The 25,651-nt window shown below is 38.6% G+C and overlaps 1 protein-coding gene across 2 annotated transcripts; it reads right to left on the bottom strand.

Annotated features, from left to right (window-relative positions):
- Nucleotides 1-30: 30 nt before the first annotated feature.
- Nucleotides 31-24,863, bottom strand: rtel1 (regulator of telomere elongation helicase 1). Of its 2 annotated transcripts, none has more exons than XM_023279025.3 (31): nucleotides 24,208-24,863; nucleotides 22,862-23,060; nucleotides 21,223-21,316; nucleotides 20,549-20,630; nucleotides 19,208-19,268; nucleotides 18,675-18,750; nucleotides 17,022-17,106; nucleotides 16,285-16,350; nucleotides 15,452-15,608; nucleotides 15,167-15,205; nucleotides 14,959-15,031; nucleotides 14,403-14,500; nucleotides 14,185-14,240; nucleotides 13,562-13,633; nucleotides 13,170-13,251; nucleotides 12,816-12,948; nucleotides 11,345-11,458; nucleotides 11,075-11,115; nucleotides 10,120-10,205; nucleotides 9,812-9,889; nucleotides 9,578-9,655; nucleotides 9,082-9,234; nucleotides 8,867-8,982; nucleotides 7,363-7,486; nucleotides 6,635-6,800; nucleotides 5,544-5,701; nucleotides 5,138-5,233; nucleotides 3,645-3,855; nucleotides 3,157-3,294; nucleotides 1,666-1,782; nucleotides 31-537 (listed from the first exon to the last, which is right to left on the bottom strand). In XM_023279025.3, exons 1-31 carry the CDS (start codon nucleotides 24,307-24,309, stop codon nucleotides 467-469), a joined length of 3,222 nt encoding a protein of 1,073 aa, XP_023134793.2. In that variant the 5' UTR covers nucleotides 24,310-24,863; the 3' UTR covers nucleotides 31-466. The 2 variants fall into 2 exon arrangements, with proteins under 2 accessions (XP_023134793.2, XP_023134792.2); XM_023279024.3 differs by having other exon boundaries at nucleotides 1,666-1,788; nucleotides 24,208-24,849.
- Nucleotides 24,864-25,651: the final 788 nt, after the last annotated feature.

Genomic DNA, 25,651 nt, shown 5'->3' on the forward strand with positions numbered 1-25,651 from the left:
ATATCTGGGAATTTTGCTGACTAGATAAAATTCCATGAAAAGTCTTACTTTATTCAGCCTTGTTTTTCTGTTGGTTTGGCATTGATCACTGCTAATAAAACAATAGACAACAATAAGAATGGTACAAACAGCATTTTGAAGAATTGTCCAAATGTGCAGAACACACAGAAGACTGTACAGCATTGCTGGAGATGCAACAAAACGATGAACCATGTGGCAATTTCACGAATTTAATAATTAAAAAAAGTAACATTGTTTTATGTGTCCATATCACCATTTGCTGCTCTCTTCGTGCGCCTTTCTAAAGCCACTTGTCCCAAAAGTCAGGATCATTATTATGTTGACTCATTCACATCCTACATATAGAAAAAACAGGACTGTGTTGCTTTTGAGACCAACACTTATTCTGGTCCATTAATTCAGTCCCTCCATTCAATGACAAATCCTTTGTCAGTGTCCAGACATTTTATCTTCTTTGGCTGCTTGAGAAAAATGTGGAAATCTTGCTTTGTGTCTTCAAAGGTGGCGACAATGAAGCTAAAAAAAAAAAAAAACCACGCAGAAAGTTATAAGATGTCATAGGAAGCAGATGTCTTGTTATATTAAACATCCATAAAATGCAAAATTTACTTTCATCCAAAAAGAGGACTTGGAACCACTTAGCAGCAGCCCAGTTCTTTCTCTGCTTAGCCCTAATAAGATGTTTCTGATGTTGTTGGGTGTTCAGGAGTGACTTGACTACAGGAATTCAACACTCATAGCCCATTTCCGGGACATATCTGTGCATGGTGGCTCTGGATGTTCTAGTTTCATTCTCAGTCCACTGCTTGTGAATCTCTCCCACATTCTTGAATCTGCTTTTGTTGACCATCGTCTCGAGTCTGCTGTCATCCCCTTTGCTTGTGCACCTTTTCCTATCACACTTTTTCCTTCCAGTTAACTTTCCATCAATATGCTTTAATACAGCACTCTGTGAACAGCAGCCCTTTCAGCAATGTACTTTTGAGTCTTCCCCTCCTTGTGGAGAGTGTCAGTGACTGTCTTCTGGACAACTGTCCAGTCAGTGGTCTTCCCAATAACTATTATTGTGTACACTCAACCAGACTGAGAATTTAAAGGCTCTTTGTGTTTTGAGTTAATTAGCGCATTAGAACTCTTCTTATGACTGAGTGTGAGACTCTGGCGGTCCCTGATTGACCTGTGTTTGGGCTGCTGTGCAAGATTCTAATATTGTGAGATTTACTTGGGGGGTAGTTTATGACTTGTAAGCCGTTATTGTCAAAGTTAAATAAAGGCTTACAATATTTCAATTTATGTGCACTGAGTCTAGAATATAATCAGTTTTCACGTTGAGCAATGGCTAATGAAAAATATTGAACCTTTTCTGTGAATCAAGCATGGCAGCTCTACCCCCATTAGTGTATGAGTGTGTTTCTTATTGAGTGAATTTGAAACCCTGTAAAGCACTCTGAGTCCCACTAGGACAGAAAATGTTATGTAAGTGCAGACCATTGACCATTTGCATGTTTGATTTATTTATATTTGCTGCACTTACTGAATATTTTTTTTAATCTTATGTATAATATTGTCTGGTAAGATCTGGCAAGGGTTAAAGAACTGTTAAAGAGTATTGAGCATGACAGGTAAAAGTATGGAATCTCTTACCAGCCTGAGGTTCTCTTAATCCTTGCTGGGTTAAATGATGTCCTCCTTGGTTGAGCTGTTGTGTATTCAGCTGACTACAGGTAGAGGAGGAGGCTACACCTACAGGAGGGCGTCTGTCTGTAGCTTGAAGAAAATAAAACAACTGTCACTTTCCTACTGTCAACAGGAGTCATTGAACACTGATAAGCACTGCAACTTTTGCCATATTCATTTGAAAAATCAATACAAAGAAGCAGATCTGTTCTAATTTCACTGATGAAAAATTACTCAAAAAAACACACAGTCCAAGTGAAAAGAAAATTACGTACAATTCCAAAGCTGTACTACACATGCTGAGCAGATAGAAAGATTTAAATCCTGTCAATTGTTTGATACATGACTTCTTGCCTTGTTTTTCACCTTGAATTTGTGTTGCGGGTTTCCAATTTATGTAATTGTAGCCACAGGTAGCAACAATCTAATCAAAAATGTAACGGTAAAATACTGTAAGAAAATAAGCAGAGGAACTCACAGTCCTTTGACTTGCGCATTAATGGTAGCTATCAAACAAAGTGTTAAACAAATGTTAACTAAAATTAGCTGCTGGTCATACCACACCAACTGAGACTGTAGCAGGAAAGTGGGTGTTTTTTACTGCTTGGAGATTCACTTTCTTCTGCAGGTGGAGGAGGAATAATGTGCTGAGCTTTCAAAATGACAGAAAAAAACTAAACAAAGTAACAAAAACAAGTAAGAGTCCTGGCTCTGCCATCTTGTCATGTTTAAAAACCACCACACCACCAGTAACATGACAGTGACAGTTCCACAACAAAACAATGAACAACGTTGGGTTCAATGGATGACAGAAACTTTGTGACAAACACACCAGCGTGATATCTGACAAACTCCAGTAACAATGGACATTTTTACTTGCACCTAATCTGTAAAATACAGATGAGAATAACATCTTATAACAATGAGCCAGTGGCACTGATGTTGTTGAACGTGTTCTAAAATTTCAAATTCCAGTACTAGCATATTTCATGCAACAAAACAATGCTACATAAATTTTAGTCATCGTGGAACCAGATGGTTGCTGCTTCAGTGACTCTGCAGGCATTAAGAAAATGATGGCAGGTTGCACTTTAATAACAGATACGGGCTGGTCCTGGTACAGGGCCACCTCCTGAAGCCCAGCAGCAAGATGTTGTTACTTTATATTGATGCCAGTTAGTGTAGAAAATTAACCATGTCCAGTTTTGATGATGAGTTGTTATTTGAACAAGAAAAACGGCCAAACATTTTCCATTTTCTCCAATTTAAGGAGTTCTGCTGTTCTCTGTTTTATGTCATTGTAACTTAAATACTCATTGTTATAAAGCAATGGTAGTATTCTCTTAAACTTTATGAATTCACAATTACAATATGAATTGAGCTTGCCAATACTGCAGTCCTGTTAAACACATTTCCAAGCATATAGAAGAGAGCTGATTTGGGATCAGTGTTCCATACCGCTTTTCGCCATCACTGCTTTCCTCTCGTCCTTGGTCAGTGAGTGATCAGGTCTGTACCCACAGCCCTGTCCAGTCAACTCCTGGCATTTCTCATCAAACCTCTTTTTGTGATGTGGGCGAATGAACTGGTAGATGCCTGTAACAAGGGTCGCATTAGAAATCAACCACAAAGAATCCTGAAAGTCCAAAGGGCTATAGCTTCAAACCCTGTCAGTTATTAAAATATTTTTAAATATAATAATAGATTTCACCACATATTTTAATCAACACACAACCAACTACAGCAGTGTCAACATGTAGTGCATATATAGTAGTATTTATGGCAGACCTGTTGTTACAGTAGTCCATGACACTGTACAGTAATTTATTTACTTGGTGTATAGTAGAGTGGAAAAATACCACGGTGTAAAAGAGCAGGCAGAAACTAGGTGCTTGTAGATGTTAGGGAAAAAAATACAGGTTTCTTGCTGATAGTAGAGGACTTACCGCGGAGCAGACGGTGAGTACTGGAGTATTCAGTGAGGACAGCTGTCTCAGTCAGCAGGGCATCCAGGTCGTCAGTGGTCTTGTAGGTCTGCAGACTCTGTACGACGCAGTCATAACTGACCTGGCTCAGGGACTTCTTCATGTCTGCCAGGAACCTTTTAGCCCTGGTGGCCTTACTTTCCTCAGACACATCCTCAGAGACACGTAGTTTCTTCAACAGGGATAGAGAAAAATACACTGCTCATGCTTGCAGTACACTAAAAATCTTTTAGCATAAACAAATCAATCTAAAGATGCACTACTGTTCAAAAGTTTGGGGTCACTTAGAAATGTCCTTATTTTTGAAAGAAAAGCAGTTTTTCCAATGAAGACAACATTAAATGAATCAGAAATCCAGTTTAGACATTGTTAATGTGGTAAATGACTATTCTAGCTGGAAACAGATGATTTTTAATGGAATATCTACATAGAGGTACAGAGGAACATTTCCAGCAACCATCACTCCTGTGTTCTAATGCTACATTGTTAGCTAATGGTGTTGAAAGGTTAACTAATGATTAGAAAACCTTTGTGCAATTATATTAGCACATAAATAAAAGTGTGAGTTTTCATGGAAAACATGAAATTGCCTGGGTGACCCCAAACTTTTAAACGGTAGTGTAGATATAGCACAACCATGACAGGTGTCCTTTTAAGGTCTTGGACGTTTTCTACAGGCCTTATTTTAGCAGAGTGTAAATGAAGCCTAAAAATTGTTGTGCAGGTTTGTGTTATGTCCCCTACAGATGGCACCTGCTATTGTCCATGCTAGCCCACTGGCTTGTCTTACTGAGGAACTTGATAACACCGAGTCATTGTTCAGGAAAACTGTTTGATCTGTGCTTTTGTTAGAATGACCTATCGAAATGTCTGCCATGAAAAAGGAAAGTTTAATTCTAGAGAACCTCTTCACACAGCCTTACAGCAATTGTTTTATAGTTATTATAAATAATGATCAATTAATACATTGACAAATGCATTTAATAAAAATAGTTAAGGTAATTAAATTGCATTCAGTTGATGTATTAAAGGGATGTTCCACTGATTTCCTACTACACGTTTCAGATTGTCCTCATTTCTCAAACTCTCACCTCCAGTTTGAAACACACTTTCTGCAAATCACAAGATCTGCTTTTTATTCTCTCAGATTTAAGCCACAGAGGCATAAAGATGTCTAAAATGAACGTCCAACCTACAAAGCACAAGAACAAGCTATGACTGGCCAACTACTACATGTTGGGTCACACCACCAATTCACTCTTTACTGCTGACATTTATTTATGTACACAAGTAGAAATTTCATTGGTGAAATAACATGGAAGTCAGTGCAACGTAGGAATGGACATCATCATCCCAACACCTCAAAAAGTTTGCAAATCGGTCACAATTTTCACTTGTTAAAAGACACATTTGGATTTGACTTAGTGTAGCTGTCTGGTGTTTAGCTTGAGTACCTGCTCTTGGACCAACTTGATTTTACGTTTTCCTCCTCGCAATTCATCATCCATCCTCTTGTCATGTTGAAGAGACAATGTGGACAAGTGGCTTGCCTTCAAAAGAAAAATGGACAAAATAAGTAAATATAAACCTCTTGGAAATAAAAACACAAATAATTATCTTTACTACTGGTGTTTAATTGCATATTACAGATTATTAAAAGGAGAACTGACACACCTTGCACATTTACACAGGATACAGTTTTATACAGTAACAATCACACTGAAAACGGTAGAATCCATACATTTACCACAGTAAATGGGAATGACAGGTCAAGCTTTGTACAACATAAACCTGTACTTCTCAAGATGGCAGAATTGTTTTAGTAGAACAGACCAAAGTGTTTCACAGAAAACCAGCTACCTTTTCCTCTCCCATGAGAGAGTCAGCGTCCTTTACACTGCGATGGTCACCACGTTCCAGAGCATCCAGCAGATTGGCTGGCCTCCTCTGATTCTCCTGCACATCACACTCGTACTCAAGACAAATTCTGGCCATTCCATTAGCTCCACTGTGTTCATCTGAATATAAGGGAGCAGCAGGTAACTAATCAGTAAAAGACAAACTTTATAACTTTGCTTGTGTTAGTCCTCATGAAAAGGCTATAAACAGAGCAGGAAATGACTAACATTTTATTTATACACATGACATCATCGATTAAATCGGTTTTAACATGTGAGTCTCAGCACAGTGTAGAAATGGAGTAGAAAAAAGGCACACGTGATGCCCAATGGTTTAACCACTGTAAATCTTTGTTTTGCAATGCTACTCTGTCAGAACAACATCCTGGAATAGTCTTCCTTTACGAAGCAGAAAAGCTCTTTTAAAATTCTTTTACAAACTCATTTCTATAAACGGATTTTTTTTTGTCAGTTACATTTTTCCAGATTTTTCTATTTTGTGACTACACTGCATTTGCTCTACCTTAGAACTGCACGATTTTGATAATGATGGATTTTTCCATTTCAATGTCTGGAAGGCACTTTATAAATTTGTATATAAAGTACACTACCATTCAAGAGTTTGGGGTCACCCAGTCAATTTCATGTTTTCCATGAAAACTCACACTTTTACTCATGTGCTAACATAATTGCACAAGGGTTTTCTAATCATCAATTAGCCTTTCAACACCATTAGCTAACACAATGTAGCATTAGAACACAGGAGTGATGGTTGCTGGAAATGTTCCTCTGTACCTCTATGGAGATATTCCATTAAAAATCAGCTGTTTCCAGCTAGAATTAGTCATTTACCAGATTAACAATGTCTAGACTGTATTTCTGATTCATTTAATGTTATCTTCATTGAAAAAAAATGTTTTTCTTTTAAAAATAAGGACATTTCTAAATGACCCCTAACTTTTGAACAGTAGTGTATACTAAAAGACGCTTCTCTCTATGAATTGTTTAAGACTTAAGGAAGCATTTGAACGCTTTCTTTATCTTCATACGCACTGAGTCTTCTCCTCTTCAGGCTGGGAAGGTGGGCATCCAGAACCTTGGCCTTCTGGGCAGATGAGCCTTGGTAAGAAGAGCAGGATGTGGAACCAGAGGACTGAGTGTCTGGTAAACACGCCGTCCCACAACTCTCTGGTGCAACTTTCTTCTCGACCATAGGTCTCTGGCAAATATAAACATGGATGCAAACTGTCAGTACAAGGTAACAAATTAAAGTGGATTCAATGAGGAGAGGATGACACAAATAATAGCAGAAAAGGTGACAGAGATTGATAATTCAATCCATTGCTTTTACTAAGGAAACTTTGTAATTGTACATTACTCTAAATGTAATATGAGTCACATCACCAAAAAGGAAGGCTGAGGTGGAAAAACATCTGGAGCTTCATCTGAAGGAAACATATGGAGTGTTTTCTCCAAAGAAAATAACCTGTGAGCTACACCGAATCAGCTATCTAGCTAGCTAAACTGAGAGACGAAATGTGAGAAATGACGTGATTGGCTTATTTCTATAGAAGAACTTTAGAGTCTACGGTCTGCAGACTAATGCAACAATATCACAGATTCTGGGAAAAGATGCTGCTGTTGATTATGTTAAAATAAAATTGGAAGAAGTTGACTGAGGTACAGTTCACTTCATTAGGACAATGAGCGAGCTGTTTAAGAAAATAGTTAGGACAAGTAATCTTAACATTGGTGTTAACTGAGTGAGTGCTACAACCTACCATTTTCTGTGCAACCCTGAAGAACTGAGACACGTCACGGACTACGTTCCCAAAGCCCTCATAAAGACGCACATGAGGCCTGACCCATGATGGAAGCTGAGCCCGGACATCAGAGTTTCTAAATCTGTGTCAAAAATCACATTTTTCACTACATTACTCTAAAAATCACCTTCATCATTGTTAATCCTGATGATGTCATCAAGGTTGTCTTTTATTAACAGGGGGTCTAATGTCAGTTTTATCACATAGTGGTGTTACTCTGTCTGGCACAGCAGAGGATGTTCCCTCTGACAGAGATCTGCATCAGGAACCTAGCAGCTGTCAGAGAAGGTTCTTAACTAGTGAACTGTATAAGATCAATCCATCCATCCATCTATCCAGTGCTTAGGAGCCTTGTGGTTTGTGAGGGGCTGGACACTGGGTGACAGGTGGGTTACACCTTGAACAGGGTGCCAGTCAATTCTGCATGTCATGCCAAAGCATACAAATGAAACTGTATCATGTATTGTACTGTGTCCCACTAAGTTGGCGCTAGATGATAATGAAGATAATACTAATGCTGCATTGGTTTGTTTTAGTAATGCATTTTTATTATTAATTATGAATTCAAACGAGTGTTTTTTGCTCCATCTTATCTGTTAGTGCATTATCAATCGCATATGATTTGTTTGTACCAAAAAGCATTAGTTGGTACCTAAATAAACTGGCAATTTGACTGCCATATTCTAATATAGGCTCACACTGATGTGGGAACAACACATCAAAGTATGCATTTGAGAAAAACTGCCAAGAACTCTCAAACTGTCAAAGTTATATTTATATTTGTGCTGACTGTCGCCTGTGCAAAGCACGGGTGAAATCTACTGGAGCAACAGTACGTCAGCTCAAGCTTTGTTGGCCCAGGTCTGGGGTTGGTCAGGTTCAGCAATGTTACGTTCCCAAAGAATGACTCCAGCTGACTACCTGAATATACTGAATGACCAGGTCTTTCCATCAATGGAGTTTTTCTTCCCTGATGCCATGGACATGTTCCAAGATGATGATGCCAGGATTCATGGGGCTCACATTGTGAATGAGTGGTTCAGGGAGCATGAGACATCATTTTCACACATTGATTGACCTCCACAGAGTCCAGACCTCAGCCCTACCGAGAGTCTTCTGGGTGTTCTGGAGAAGACTTTGTGCAGCGGTCCGATTTTCCCATCATCAATATAAGATGTTGGTGAAAAATTAATGCATCTCTGGACAGAAATAAATGCTGTGAATTTGCAGAAGCTTATTGAAACGATGCCACGGCAAACATGTCATTCTCAGAGCTAAAGGTGGTCCAATGAAATATTAGAGTGTGAGACTTTTTTTTGGATGGGCAGTGTATAATGTGGCCATTCGGTAGGTAGGTAGGTGGGATGGAAGGATGGATTGATGGATAAAAGAATGTCTTTACTGGCAGCCCTACTTCGGTCAAGTGTCTAAGAACAAGTAATGTGATTAACAGCTCCATGACCTCTGATCACACAGAAAGATGGCTCCATAGTCCTCCTTGTGACGAATCACTCTACCGATGGCCTGGTTCACAGCTCTGAAAGCTTGCTGTCTGTACCACTCCTGGCCAGATAAGTACTGCCACACAGAAAGAGAGAGTGTGTGTTTAATACAACTGAGGCACTCAAAACATCTTCAAGATTTTTTTGTGAAACTCAGGAATCAGTTTTCCTTTACCTTCAGCCCAGGAACTTTCTGGCTTTTCCGGCTCATCTCATCCAAAAACTGCATCTTCAAGATGACTCGAGGGTCCATCTTTGGAGGAAATGGAAGACCGGTGATGATGACACCCCGACCGAAGGTGTCTGCAAAATCCAGACCCTCACTGGCCTGACAGAGGAAGACAAATACAAAACTTCTGTAACAGGGAAGCATTCACGTAGTATACGCCCATCAGGTATAACATTATGACCACCTGCCTAATACTGTGTTGGTCCCCTTTATGCTGCTAAAACTCCTCTGAGCCAGTGGGGCATGGACACAGGACCGCGTTGGCATTTGTACCATGCTTAAATGAGGTCGAAATGGTTTAGTGTGACGGTGGACATCATCCTCAACATCTTCTCTAAATTTCATAAATATTCATTATGTAACAAAAATATTGCACTGAATTTTTCTGGGGGTGAGGTGTATGTTTTGAACCATTTTTAGTTTATGGACACTGTCCCCTCACCTTCCCTCGACAAACAGCAAAGAAGGTTGCCCCCTTGGATGCAGAACAATTAACTTTGCTGTAATATCCATCAATAACCTGAAAAATGGACAAAGAGAAGTGCTTAATTGTTGTTAACAGTCTTTAAGGAACAATTACCACAACACAACCAGCTTACAAAATAGTCACTGTTAAACACACCAGGAAATAGTGTAATGTTTCATGTGTGAAGTAAATGAACAAAACCACACTTGCCTCCGTAAAGGTGCCCTTCCCCTTAGGTTCAACAAACATGGGTTTTACATTTTCAATGCGATCTGCATGTCCATTAGCCTGGTCACAGAACAGGAAATGTACGCAGAGGGAGAGAGACAGACAGAGAAAAAGAGTTATGGTACAACTGAGGCACAAAAACATCAAGATTTTCTGGTGACAGGAACCTGTTTTCAAAGTAATGTGGAATGTCCAAAATAAACAAACAAAATAGCACAAAAAACACAAAAATTAATACATTTTCTAATAATAAATTTTCTAACAAGTGATTCTGCAAATTTCCCACTTACTCTCCAGAAGTCCAGAGTTTTTGTCATTAAAGGGAAGGAAGGGAAAAACACCAATAGACCATGAGGAACCACACGGCTGAGGTTGGCTGAGGAGAGAGTACAATAATCCACACATTCATGTAACAAACAAAACAGAACTGAGGAAAAATGTCATACTATAGGAACAATCACACATTATGGTAAGAAGCACATGAGCTTGGTGTTTTATTGGACAGGTAAAATGATGAGTGCCGCTTCATTACCTAAATACAACAACTGTGCTCATGTAAGATACAAAAACACCCTTTCAGCGACAGTAAAATTTAATCATGTCCAAACATACAGTATACAGCAGAAGTGAGTAAACCTATGCAATGTCATTTAAATGATAAATGATTTAAAATGGGCATGACAATGATGGAAAAAGACACAGGGAAATCTGTGACCAACTAAAAATCAGTCCAAACAGTGCTGCAGCAATATTCAAGAGGTACAGAACAAGCGATAGCACCACTAATCAGAGCCACAGTGGCTGTCCTCCTAAAATTACACCATGGACAGAGCCCTAATCACACAATCAAGCTCTGAAAAGCAGACAGCAAAGTGCTTCAGATTTGGCACATAGGTTATCAATTGGAAACTGTGTTTGCATGACAGCTGAGACAACCTCTATGGAAGGTGTCCAAGCAAAAAAAGCTCCTGCTTGGCACAAAATTGCAAAAATAAATGGTAAATAATGTGAAAAGAGGCCTGAGAAATATTGGGAGTGCACTCTGATCAGAGGATGGTCAACATACATTTGTTTGGCTGAGATAAGGTGCTGCATTTTTGGCATGAACTTGGGAGTGTGACAGCATGGGGTTGCTTGAGTGCAAAAGGTGCTGGGAGATCACGCTTAAAGATAGCACAATGAATGCCTGTGGATATATTCGCTGATGAGACAAGACAAACCTGGCTATACTGCATATGAACTTACCAACAGTGTTGCCTAAGGATGTCATATTTTCAGGAACAAACCTGTCACAGAAAGTAGTAAATATTGTTAGTTTCTATTATAGTAGCATATTAAAGTAAGCACTCTAGAGGCATGAATGTAAGTACTACACGTAAGAGGAGAGATCTAAACCTCAAGCACAAATGGGTTATGAAGCATAACAATAAGCCAAAGCACATACCTATGAGTGGCCCAAAAAGAACAAAATTAAGGTTTCTTTCTCTCTCTAATACTAACAAGTTCAACACTAACCTCCGATCAAATGCTGAACTTAAGTGCACTCCATCAGGGCCTCGATCAATGATGCTAACAAAGATCTGGTCTCGCTCGATCACATGGCTATTCTCCAGAGACACTGGGAATTCTCTAAAAACAACAACAAAGAAATAAAAACACACTGGGATCAAGATCAACAAAAGAAGAATAACAAATAATAAAGACAACAGTATATATAACATAAACATGTAACAGTGAGAAAAACATGTCTCCTGTTTACTTTTTTTAAGTCACACCCGAAAACAACTTGCAAAATAGGAGACTGTACTCAAAATGTACAGGGAGGGATAACAGACAGGGACATTGTCAACACAGTTCTGTATGTAGAGTACAGCTGAAGGGTATTTCTCCACATCCTGATTCTCAAAGATGTCCTAGTTAGTTCTTTCAAAGCAATCCTGGAGCTGCAAGGAAGCTCCTTCAGGTCATGTTTTACAGTTGTTATAAGTGGCTTAAGGTTTTCTTCTGAGGGGGATGTATGCTGGGGTTAAGAGTATGGACAAGTGATGTGACTGCAGAGCTGATAACAATTCACATAGAGCCCGGTGACCTGGCTGTTTCCACAGGTATATTGTCTGAGTGCAGAAACTCACTTGCACTAGTCTGCTTAGCGGCAGGTGGTCGCAACACTAAAATAAAAACTGGGCACTAAAAAAGGAGAGCAAATCTCACCCATTTACTTTACACTTTGTACTGAGCATCATAATATCACATAGTAGAGCAAATAAAGGATAAGGATAAACTTTATTGATCCCACAGTGGGGCAAGTTCACCGTTACAGCAGCTCCAAAGAAAATGTATAAAAGTATAAAGGCAGTGCAAGAATAAATAAGGAAAAAATACAGTGCAAAAATTGCAGATAACATTATATACAGATGATTTTTTTTAAAATACCGTGTAGAGACTATATACAACAGATGAGGTATCAGTTATTGCACTGATGAGGTATCAAATTAAAATTTCATAGTCAGGAAAATATCATGCATAAGGAGCGCTACTTGCTCTGGTCTTCACACTGTCACAAGAATAGAATGAATGTCTTCATTTCAATCTGGGCTACTCTTCCCACTGAAGACAAACAAAAAAGAAGTCAACTCTAAGCAGTGTGGATGGCTACCTGTGACCTTCCTGACTGCCACGGATGGTGGGAATGCAGGGATTACATATCATCTCTGGCTATCATCTGAACTCAGAAAATCATAGTCACATACATAACTCTTAATTGGATTTATAATTTTAAAAGTGACTGAACATGTGAGTGAAAACAGTGACAGTAGTTTACAGTGTTGAGCTGTGTTTGTTTCAGGTCTTCTACTCAGATCATTTAGAGTTCAAACTGCATCAGGGTATACAGTTGCTTTTAAATGAAGTATCTCAAGGCAGTGGTAAGAAAATGTAATTGCGCATCTCTGTAGGTGTAATGAGCGACAGGTAACAGACAACTTACATCCTCATCTCAGAGGTGAATGAGGACAGGGGAGAGAGGGTTCCACTGGTCAGGATGATGCAGCGAACACTTTGATTCACGAGATCCTGCATGCTGAATCCAGGAGAGAAGCACCAGTAACTCAGAATGTTCCCTACAATGTGCAGAGAAACAGACCATTCATTTAACCAGCACTGGCAAGTCCGTCACAGGCATTAAACAAAATTTAAACTTTCAACAGGTCTCATCCTTTGGGTCTGAAATCCACACAGAAAATGTCATGGCAATAAAGCTACTAATTCATTTCAAGATATTAATGAACTAATAGCCGTGTGAATACTGCAATCTTGCACGTTATAGGTTTTGCACCCTTACCTTGCTTTTTTGATGAAGATGGAGCCCATACATCATTGCTCTGCTTTTTCATGTGATAGCTGGTGTCTCGATGGATGTGAACCTGATGCAGACAAACAGGTGACAACTGATGTTACTGTCCATTAATCCACTAAAAGAAAATTCATCACCAGCTACTGTGATCATAAATCAATATTTTCAGCTACTTTACAAGCACATGTCACATATTTGCTTATTTTATCTCCTGTCAAAGAAATATCAATCAATTTGAAGATGCCTACTTGGTCTGTAGGAAGCTTGCATGAGCATTTTTTACTGCTCATTTATATTTCATGGACTAAATGCATAATTGATTAATTGACAGGAAAGTAATAGCTATAGTTGCAATTGCACAGTTTTTAATGAAAACGCACCTTAAAATGAGTTGTGTTGGATTGCATCTGCTTTTCTCTTTCTTTTTCTGATGGTTCACCACAGAACACTACCTAGAAGACCACAAAAGAAATGAAGAATTACTGATGTAGTTAACTGTCAATTATATAATTGCTGCTTATACAATAGATTAATAACATTTCTCGAAAAAAGGTGGAACAAGAGGATCAATATCAATCTTGTAAAACGTTTTGTGAACAGTTTGTTGTTTTTCACCAAGGTTAAATGCTAGAGAGATTTTTTTTAAGATACAGCAGCCACCTCTTCTGTGCAGTATGCCTTGCTTAAGTGCTTTTTGCCAGACATGGCACATAAACATAGGTTTTAGCTTTGGTTTCTGCACAAAGATATGAAGTACTAAACCTGACACTCTCATTATGTCAAGATGGCAGCGAGCTGCACACAGTCAATGAGTCCAGGAGTTTAGCAAGAAATAGTCTCATCATGCAGCTTAAAATCATAAAAGACAGTTGCTACATTTCTGTAAGGATTAAACAAACTAGATACAACATGATTGGTAGTTATGATTTTACTAAGTCCGAGGAAGAAAGAAAGACAAATATATTCCAAAAATGTTGAACTATTTATTAATTACATACTGTACCTGTATGAGATCAGCCAGTTTCTGTAATCCACTTGTATTGAGGAATATACCAGACTCTGATAAAACACATGAATAATACAACTCAATTATTAGTGATAGAAATAAATAGACATAAAAGGAGTACAGGGGATTCATTTGTATGATGTAATATCAGACACAACAGTTTCTAAATCAAATGGCATGTTGCTGTATTATCAAAGAAATCAAGCTGTACTGACGTCCACTCAGGTATCCACTGATCTGCTCCAGAGCTTCACAGACCACCGTCTTGGTGCTAAAGGTCACGTGGGCTTTCTTCAGCAGCTCATAGATGAAGCTAGGACAGATGGCAGGAGATGAAGCATCACTTAACTAGCAATTCTGAAGGTAGAGCTCATGTAGGTTAAACTTTTGTTGCTTCTGATTACAGTTTAAATTCAGTTGTTTTATTTATCTACTTATTTTTTAATCTAATTCCTGAACCAGCTTTGCTATGGAGCTAAACTGGAATCTCACTGTACCATGATATGTTCCATGTCCCATGCCAGTAATGGGCTTTAGTCATACAGTTCTAAGAGTGCATGTGTGAGACCTCACACCAACGTATGTGATGCTGAGATACAATTTAAAGGTATTTGTGGAAATCCAATCAGTATCTATATTTATTTGAATTTTTGTACAGTCTTCACCTTATTATGCAAAGTTCTGTGAGATGATGTAAGCTGTGAATTGATGCTAGATTAATGAAATTCAACTGAATTTAACTGAAATATCTACTACCACACTTTGACTTACATTCCTGGTTTTGTGATGCCTTTGTCACTGGGCTCATAGGAATCGATGGCAGCTTCCAGATCCAGAAGTATCTCTGTTACAGGCATACAAAAACAGCTTGTAAAAATCCCACAGCACTGGCCATAATTTGAATCATCTTCATGATATAATCACAATATGTTCTCAGATAAGGATCACTTATGTGCTTCATACTTTAAAGAATACTTACGCTTGATTTTAGCAATGGTTTCTATATCAATTTTTAAACCTGAAACAAAGAAAAACATTGATAATCTTTATATAACCTATGCAGCAAACACACAAAAAAAACCCAAATCTTGTGCCACAAGCTGGGAGACTTCACAAATAGAAAGAAGCACCAACTTTTATACATGCTACAATAAGTGGTTACTGTATGTCATTTAGTCCTGGGGTATCCAAACACTGCATAACACTACATAAAAACCATCAACATTTGTTTTTTTAAAAAATTGAAATATGTGTAATTTCTGACCAGAATTGAGGGATTCTACATTGAAGTCCTCAGTGGCAGAGTTTCCATGGCTGGCTTCTTTGGCCTGCTCCAACAGCAGCTTGTCCACAGCATTAATGGCTGAGGTTACATCATAGGGAGTCAGGTCAAATGATGTGGATTCTTCACATGTTTTCTCCTGCAGACAACAGAAACTTCAACTAATGGAGTACTGTGCCTTCTATGAGAAATGTTTCCCCTGTCAAGACCACAGTCAGGTATGTCTTCATGATTCTGAATCTCTTGTCTCAAAGTCCACAGAGTTTGCAGCCTTCTGTAAAATTAAATATTATGCCATCTGATTTTTGTGATTCGTAATTCAATGGTGTGCATTTAACAGTCACAACCGTTGACTGGGACTGCAATGTAAATGTGTGGACCCTTAAGGCATCGTTATGCTTCAAAGTGCTCGGTGAATTGTTGAACAGTGTCTCAACATACTTAACTTTTCAAATCAGGCAATCTGACAATCAGAACAACTTCAGGTGTGTGGTTTGACAGTCCCTCTCAAGCTCTCTTTTTTCATTCTTCACACAACTACTTCAGTCACTTTTTGTGTGCATAGTGGAGTGAAACACAATGAAAATCATTGACACTGTCGAAGGGTGTGTGCCGCTATCTCCACTGAGATGACTCATCAAATTCGAGATGAAGTTAGGAAAATGTCCCAGCAGGTTTTTCATCTCCATTCTGGACTAGGAACAACAGTCTCTGTCTATATAATCAATGATGGCACTAAACAGATCTTCAGAGAATTGTGATCTAATACATTTAGACATTCACAGAGCGTAAATATGTCCAGGACACAATCATACCACATTGTGAGCTTCATCAAAGATGACCACAGCACCATTCAGCTCGATGTTGTGTGCCCTGCGGCTCTGTGGGACAAAGAGAGAAATAAATAAGAAATAAATATATTAGCCCGAATGTAGATGTGCAATGAAGCCAATAATCATGTATGCATTTCATGATGCAGTACAAATCATTTTTCAAGCTCTTCTATGCATTGTATTTTTGTCAATGCTGGCTGACTGAAATCTCGTGTGGGACAAGTTCGTGTATGGTGCTAGACACTCCATATTTCTTCAATATTTTCGAATCTATTCAATTTCCCTTTCCCAAGAGAAGTAGACTCAATAAAGCATTAACTAACTCAGAGACTAACAGCTGCAGCTAAAAAATTATGTTTCTCTTGTGATAGAAGGTCGCCTTTCCAGTGGGCAAAGAAAGACAACAAGAAATTACCTCCACTGCCACCTTATATTGTTAAAAAATAAAAACAATAATATGTGACACGTCTATGTAATGTTGTGCTGGTACTGCTGTGGTCAACAGGCAACAAACTATACATCTATGAATAAATCCAGCTTTAGTTCCACCAGTGGCTGTTGTCACTTTTCAAATGGATGTCATTACTACCCAAAGTGCACAGCATATCATTCAACGTATTAAATATTATTATACTTTATAATTCTGTACTTCCAACAGAACATGACTCCAACGGTCACTTCTTCATTCACTGAAATCTGGCATCTGTGTGTCAGCTCACCTTTGGATCCAGCAAGTAGTTGTATGGCATAAAAATGACATCTGCTTGCTGTTTCAGGGAACGAGAGAGGTAGTAAGGGCAGACCCTGTGGAAAAATATTCAGATATGAATGGAAATGCTATCCGTGAGGTGAAAGATGTCTTTACCAACAGAGCTGCAGCACACAGCAGCAGTCCATCAGCCACTGAGCACGTAGTACAGCAGTTATCTCCCAATCACAGTGTGCTTCAGTGGTGTTCAGAGGTCTGTACCACGACGCAGGATTACAGGTTATCAAGGCAACGTCAGGTTCAAATCTGGATTTTTGGTACTACAACATCGGTTCACTTTTTACCATGATGCTTGTTGACCTTATAAGATTAGCAATAAGCCTATTTACCGACTTGAATTCTGATTTTACATTTGTTATTTACTTGCTGCCAAAAACATTTTAACAGCTAAAAGAATAAAACTAAAAGTGTCTTCCAGCCATAAGAATAAGACTTGATGTGAGATTACTGAATTCATCATCCACATCACCATGAAAATAATTACATTTTTATTACTGGATTATTTATTTGTTAAATAATTTGTCTTCGTGTGAGCAGCATAAAATTACAGCATCTTGGCTATACAATTTTGTGATGCATGATGATAAACAGACTCATGACTCTTGAATAAAACTTTCATCTAAGAAACTTAAACACAAAGAGACAGTGATATTGACAAGCATAGTAATTGTGCTTTCACAGTCTGACTATGGCTGCAGCAGTTGTGCTCTTCGTAGTGCATGTATTTAAGTTCTTTATCTTGATTTAGGTTTCTAATTGAACACAATTACTTGTAACCTTTAAAATGAGAGTCAGCATCGCTTTGAGTTATGTATTTATGTAAATTTTTTACTTGCTCTCAGACCATTTAACACGGCAGAGTTGCAGCTGAAGCAATAAAACTGTGTTTCACATCTAAGCAACATGTTCGTTTAATAGTACATACAGTAGTAATTAGAGTCTGATGTTCTCATGCAGTAATAAATTCTTCATTTAACTGCTGCAACAGAGTTACTTTCGGTCTGTATCATGAGTTTAAAACGTTGTATTTCCCTAAAATTTTAGATTAGAAATATGTCACTGTGTGGCCAGTACACCTGTTCATATCTGTGATTAGTCACTTGTTGTCAACTCTACCTATTTTACGTAAACATGTACCGAGATCACAGCCAGCTTCGTCAGACCGCTTATCCTGTTTGCAGTTGTTGGTTTAAGTAAAGCCACATAACAAAAAGATACCCTGGGAATGTTGAACTTCCTTCTTAGTAAGGCATTAGGGATTGATGTTCAGATGCTTGCTACCTGGTTGCTATGCTGTTCAGGAAGATTAGTACGGTTGCTAGGTAACCCTGTGGTAATATCTTGCTAGACGGCTCTAAACAGTAACCTATTAACCGTAATTTTGGGGATGGTTAATTGTATAATATTCAGCATTTCACAGCCCAAATGACTGATAATTTATATAATTCTGAATCTTTGATAAAATTATTTAAAATATTAAATATTGCAACTAATTACTGTCAATGCCCATTAAGTGCCTGTTTTACTGGATATCTACATAACAGCAGGTCATAGATTCATTAGTGAAACAGAAAAGTACACACAAAATGAACAAAAATCCTACCTCTGTTTGTTGCCATATTTGACCAAATCTTCCACATCAAGGATAGAAGTTGCCAAGTCTTTGTCAGTACTTTTCTCTAAAACATGAAAAGATCAAACTTCAGAACTAGCATTTAACCAACAAATGTTATCGCCAGATATTTAAAACACTCCATCACTCCAGGAAAAACACAAAGTCCAGCTATTTTAAATCAGTCCATCACAGGGCCACACAGAGACTAATAACAAGCACACTCACATTCACACCTACGGACAGTTCAGCATGTTTTTGGACTGTGGAAGGAAGCCGGAGTACCCAGAGAAAACCCACGTATACACAGGGAGAACATGTAAACTCTACACAGAGGGACTCCAGGCAGAGATCTGAAACTGGGACATCTGAGTTGTGAGGCTGTAGTCCTAACCACTGCAACACCATGCTGGCTCACATTGTGCACCATGGATATTATATATGGCAGTCCTTCCTGTTTATACAGTCACGTGTGTCACCTTTTAAGACCGCACTGGAGGTCATATATAATGTGAAACCATTACCTTCAACATTATTGTAGTAGAGACATGACCTGGTAGAAACTTTTGCTCTGCACATATGGACCTGAAAAATAGACAATTACACAGAATATTCTATTACATATGCACAGACTGGTTTAGTGTCATTTTTTCATCTCCACTACCAAAACATGGATGTATTAATCAAGCTCATAAGGTGCTACCACTCATCCTTGCTGCCAGTTTTTCTCAAGTGGTCCCTGGCAGAATCGCAGAGAAAAATAAAAAAAATCGCCTGCAGGTCACAAAACACTCTCCCAGCTCACTCTTAGTTCTTAGATTTTCAACATCTCTTAAGTTTAGGAAGCTTGACAGTTGTGGTAGTAATCTTGGATTGTCTCAAAATTCAGTTCTAACTTGATATAAGAATTTGATTCATAAATGATGCTCAATTCAAAATCATTCTTCAAAAAAAAAAGAAAGAGGGGTGTTACTTTTTGATTCTGACTTTAGAAGACTGGATGCCAGAACAAATGAATGAAACTGAAACAGTCACCAGCTGGTTTTGATGTGAGAGTATACATACATTTCATGTTGAACTTATTTGTGTAAGCTAACCAGGGATCCACACTAAGTTTTCATATTGGTTGCACAAGTCGTAAAACTTTTTCATTTAGTTGCACCAGCACATTATTTAGGTGCATCCAAGATTTTTCCCAGTGCCTTTTGTTTCTGTGTTGTGTTTTACTGAAGGAGGATGCCATGAGACCTCATGATCTTTTGGAAGTGATTTTATTCTGACAATAACAAATAATGAATAAAAACCACAATTTAATAAGCTGCCCAGTCTAGCTCCTCCTCCACAGGACCAGGAATGTGCTTGAACAATGGATGCACAGCTAGCAGCAATGACTAGTGGTGGGTGTTTATTACCGACTGGTCAACAGTGCATTCAAAATAAAACGGCGCTACTTGTCAGTCCTCTGAAATGAAACAAAATGCCGACCGCCCGTACAAAATATCATAAAGGTAAAATAAAACCCCAAACTGCAGTGGCTCAATCGTATTTACCATGAAAATAATTCCTGTCTGCCTTTAAATGACTTGAATGTAACTGGTTCGTATGCATTGTACCGACACCTCGTGGCCACCTTTTTGGCTCCATCAACAAAATATCACTATAAAACAATCCTTTTTGGCATTTGTGAATATATTCATAATTAAAGCAGAAGACATTCGCAATTCTATATTTAACGACCCCTGATATGAAGTGAGCAGGAAGAAATGTGGACGATCTGGGTGTGTGCCTGCACTTCAGACAATTTAGCTAACACGGCAACAAAAACGTTCACCTGAATTTACCACAGCATGAATGTTGTAACTTACCTTCACATGGTTGCTTTCCTGCCTCATGACGTCCGGGTTGATACACAGCTGCTCTCTTGATCCCAGCACACACACTTTTGGCCTGGTGGAGCAAGGCGAGTTTTAAAAAACAGCTTAAACATTTGTTAGAAAAGTAATTTATACATAATCCTATGTAATAAGTTATATAGATTTACATATTACTCTGATGAGAAAATTTAAAAGTTACACTACATTTGCCAAAGTAACTGGTAATCTGTAACTTATTAGATTTCAAAAGTAACCTTCCCAATATTGCTGATGCATGGATTTGCCAGAAATAGCCTAAAACTCAGCTCATCAGGGGTGTGTATCACAAAAAGGTCCTGCACTGAGAAAAGGTTTCAGTAAGACTTCAAGTTGAAAACTAAAAACTATCATTACAAACATGAGATCAGTAACAGTGCTGTGTCTATGTATCTTTCAATGATTTTGAATTTCAGTTAGACATCCAAATTACTGCAGTATTAAAATACTGTCTTTTCAATGTTTAAGTTTCATATTTTTAGTTATTCAATTACACCCTAAAAACATTAGATTTCAGGAGAATTTTGTCTGAAATATGTCTTACCCTGTCCATGTGACACATCAACAATCAACATGCATAATCAAAAAATATATGTAGGATCTTGTACTGTCTGGAAATACTAGTTTACCTGTATGAGCTGTTCTTTAACTCATTGATAACCTGCGCGAGCTGTGAGTGTGTCCGAGATGCGTATATAATCTTGGGAACATCAGTGTAGTAGGCTGCAGAACAATAAGAACAGACTCATTACATCATATTAAAGAAGCACAGCAGCCTAGTTAGAGATGCAGTGATACTGGGTCAGTTGCGCTTTCTCTCTAAAATGTGTAAATGGATGAATGAAAATGCTGTCCATGTGATACTGATACTGGTACAGGCTTTTCTATTAAACTGGACCTTCAACAGCAGCTGCCTCACAGTCCACCATGGTTTTTTTTTTTACTTTGTGAATCTGCTTCATTAGTCTTACTTTGCCGGTCTATTCTGTACAACAGGGGTGTCGAACTCATTTTAGTTCAGGGGCCACATACAGCCCGATTTGATGTCAAGTGGGCTGGACAAGTAAAATCACAGCATAATAACCTATAAATCACTACAACTCCAACTTTTTCCCTTTAAGTACATAAAGTACATTTCTGAAAATGTTCACATTAAAGGAACTACCTTTATACAAAACATTATGAACAACCTGAAATTTAAGTGTAATTTCAACAATATTATGCCTCAGTTTATCATTTACACATTACAACTTACAGATCACAGTGTATCTACAAAAACACAAAACATTTAGTGTCAGGTGTCTGGAAGTGAACGGTCTAGTATTTTACTTTATGATCAAAACAACTAGTCAAGATCTAGAAATTATTTTAAACTTAGTTTTACAAATGTACAGTTTGCAGTTAATGTCTTCTCTGTAATTTTTCAATTAAACTGTGATTAGAAGAAAAATCTACTACAAAAACAGACATGGCTGCCTTACTGCATGATCCAAATCCACAGCAACGCTTTCAGTTTTATTTTTAGCGTGGTAGGTTGCAGCCCAGAGCATGCTGTTGTTTACAATTGACAATCAGCTAACGGAAGGCTTATACACACAACCTACATCCAGTGAGTCACACTACCACTTCTATAACTCCAAACTGTCCAGGCCACAAGCAAAGTGACGTTCTGCTGTTAGTGACAAGAGTGAACACAAGCATTTGAGTAACTGAAGACCCAGTGGATTCTTTTTATTCAAGTGTTAATGTAATATTAGCACATTGTGCAGCTAATGTGACTAACGTGATCGTTAGCTTTGATTGTACACCCACAGGTCAGAGATAGGAGGCAACTGTAAAGCTAAAGGACATTTAGAGATGGTCGAAACTTGAAGACTGATTTGGACAAAGTACAAACAAGTACTGTGTAGGTTACTGTGCTTCATGTTGCACTTCTGTGCGACCTTAACTCTGCCGATGTCTACATCCGTTTTCATTTGTCCTGCAACCTGTGGTTGCTCATATAAACTGCACTTTAACAAAACCCAATTCCCAGCAGTAGCTTTTTGGATTTTGAAGCAAAACAGGCTGTCGAGAAGAGCCCTAAACACAGGAGTTATACATACATGGTAAAATGACCGATCTCTGCAGTATTTTGAGCTGAAAAATTCAAAAACAGACATTGTGGGGACATGTAACACTTGCATTACTTTGCAGAGACTAATATGTGCAGACTCATTGGGTGTGGTGAAGGTAAGTCGATGTGCAGAAGATATGATATAGACATACTTGGTTTGTCACCGTCAGTAGCAGCTGTACCCCAGGAGGACAGAGGTGTGTTTGGGAACATCTCCTCTCCACCCAGCCTCTGTGCTATCTTTCTGGCAGAGATGCTGTCCTTGAAGTGGTCCCTCCAGGCAAGAGTGGCACAAAGCAGGCACAGGGTTTTACCCGTTCCTGTTGGACTCTCAAGAACCCCATTTACTTTCTAGAGCAAACAAACAGAGAGTTATACTGACAATCTTTTTGAGAGCTTTTGCCATATTGTAACTAAAACAATTTTAAACATTTATTAGTAAAACAAGACTTCTTACTTTAGCTAAGTCAGAATTAAGTCTTTTACTGTTGTACATTTGTCTGTCAGTTGTTTCCTGTGACTGTGCTGACAGTACAAAAACTGATGTAATCCTGTCTGTTCTGACAACTGTAAGACTTTAGTTGGTTTGAATGAGCCAGTATAGCTACAATATGCTCTAAAGTTGCCAGTATTGTTTGTCAATACATCATCAACATATTTCAACCTAACTTTCCATTTACATATTTAGAAATTATTAAAATGCTTAATAACCTGAATGTCAAAATAAAGTGCAAACTGTGCGTTGGTCTCCTTTCTTTTCTCGAGGTCCTACCAACATGCTTTAACATAAGCCATCAGTGGCCACATCAGATGATTCCAGTATTATTTCACCTGATAATGACATAAGTATGCCAACTACACAATCTGTCCAAATGCAAGTCTTAGCAACCAAGTTATTGTTGTAATGAGTAGTATTTTGGGTGGAATAAACCTGTCAAACCTTAACTTGTTAGTTAAAAAGCACTATTTGGGTGGAATAAAACTTAAAAATGATCAGCACTTGGACATGAAGTAGTACTTTCTGTGGAATACTCCTTGAATATCGCACACTTTAGTAATCATCCATTGTGGTAGGTGGCGCTGTCTAGAAAAAAGTCTCTGTGGTCCTATCGGGCAGGAGTGAAGCAAAAGTCAGGTGTAAAAAACATCCAATTGTGAAGCCCACTAGACTTGTGGCTGTAACTGGTTGTATTTCCGGCACTTCTAGCCAACGCATTGACAAATCTTATTACCTGTACAAATTTTAATACAGATTAGCATTTTTTTCTTTTTATATATTTTAAAACTTAATTAGAGACAAACTTTGAAAAGACATTTGCAGATTCCGGTTTGCGACAGACTGACATACAGGGAACTCTCCATACACATTTACAGATTGATTTGCTACAGCAACACCCCCACACCAGTATTCACAGTTAAGTTGAACTCCCATTAAACTTCCACAACGGTAGAGTCGCGGTTATCTAGCTTGTTTTCGTATGTAACTGCTAATACTTACATTCTGAAGACATTCAATCACTTTCTTCATGTATTCCTTCTGACAATCATAAGGAGGGAAGGGGAATTTCACGGTAACTCCACTCAGAGTCAGTGAAGTCATGATGTTAGCTTAACGGAGCAGTAGCATCAAGTAACGTTGCTGGTGTTCAAACTGCCGCACTCCGGGGAACTCCCTTTAAACTTCGGACCGACTCTCACTTTTTAGCACCTACAACCGAGTGGCTGCCGGGGAAGCTCTCAGCTAACACTGCCTCCTTTAGTTGTTGTAGGAAGTTTTCCACGCAGAGCCAGACCCCATTCAATCTCTGCTTCGCGCCAGCTGTCCGCTTTCAGTCCACCGCACATGCGCACTGTGGCGCCGACGGCTCCTGCGTCAGTGCGCTGCGTTCAAGGACTCGCAGGATAATGACACATATTGACTTTAAATGTTGCAGGAAAAAAAGTCTACGGAAAAATTAGCTAACTGAAACTAATACACGTCAGAAAAGGGCATTATACGGTGGCCGAGGGGTGCAAACGCAGCACAAAAACAGAACGCCCTGCAAGAGACAAAAACACCCACAGAAAATAAATGCTACAAGATAGAAAACACCTACAAAAGAGAAATGCTGCAGGAGACATAACACCTACCAAAATGAAATCCACTTCACAACAGAAACGGACTGCAAACAGAAACGCGCTTCACAAGAGAAACGGACTGCAAACAGAAACGCGCTACGAAACAGAAACACACAAAAGATAAATGTTTCAGGAGACAAAACACCTGCAAAAAAAAAAAGAATAGAAATATTTATTCGTTGTTTTTTGGGTTGTGAATTTAAAAAAAACATTATGGGGCCTCTCTATTTCTCTTGGCATTTTTTGCTAACACCTAAAAACAAAAGTAGTAGAACAACAAAGAAATGTCCCTACACTTAAGCACATTTAGCAAGTTTAGAAAAATCATTCAATATTTGTTTTAATGTTTTCAGTATTCTGGGACCATGGTATAGGCGGATTAAACAGTTGGAGCCAATGTGACACCTCTCTGCTGCACGTTGTAGTGTTCCCAGTCCACAGCTTGTCCTGGTGTTCCTGATCCTTGGAATGCGTTTCTGTTTTGTGGTCCGTTTCTGTTGTGAAGTGCGTTTCTGTTTGCAGTCCGTTTCTGTTGTGAAGCGCGTTCCTGATTGCCGTGCGTTTCTCTTGGAAGTGCGTTTCATTTTGGGAGGTGTTATGTCTCCTGCAGCATTTCTCTTTTGTAGGTGTTTTCTATCTTGTAGCATTTATTTTTTGTGGGTGTTTTTGTCTCTTGCAGGGCGTTCCGTTTTTGTACTGCGTTTGCACCCCTCGGCCACCGTAGGGCATTACCTTGTCTAACACACCTGACAGAAAGAACAAAATACTTCTGTAGCTATTTTTCTCAGAAATCTCGTTTTTGCCAACTGTTTGAAAAATATCCG

Source organism: Amphiprion ocellaris, chromosome 8, assembly GCF_022539595.1.
Source record: "Amphiprion ocellaris isolate individual 3 ecotype Okinawa chromosome 8, ASM2253959v1, whole genome shotgun sequence".
Classification (NCBI taxonomy): domain Eukaryota; kingdom Metazoa; phylum Chordata; class Actinopteri; family Pomacentridae; genus Amphiprion; species Amphiprion ocellaris.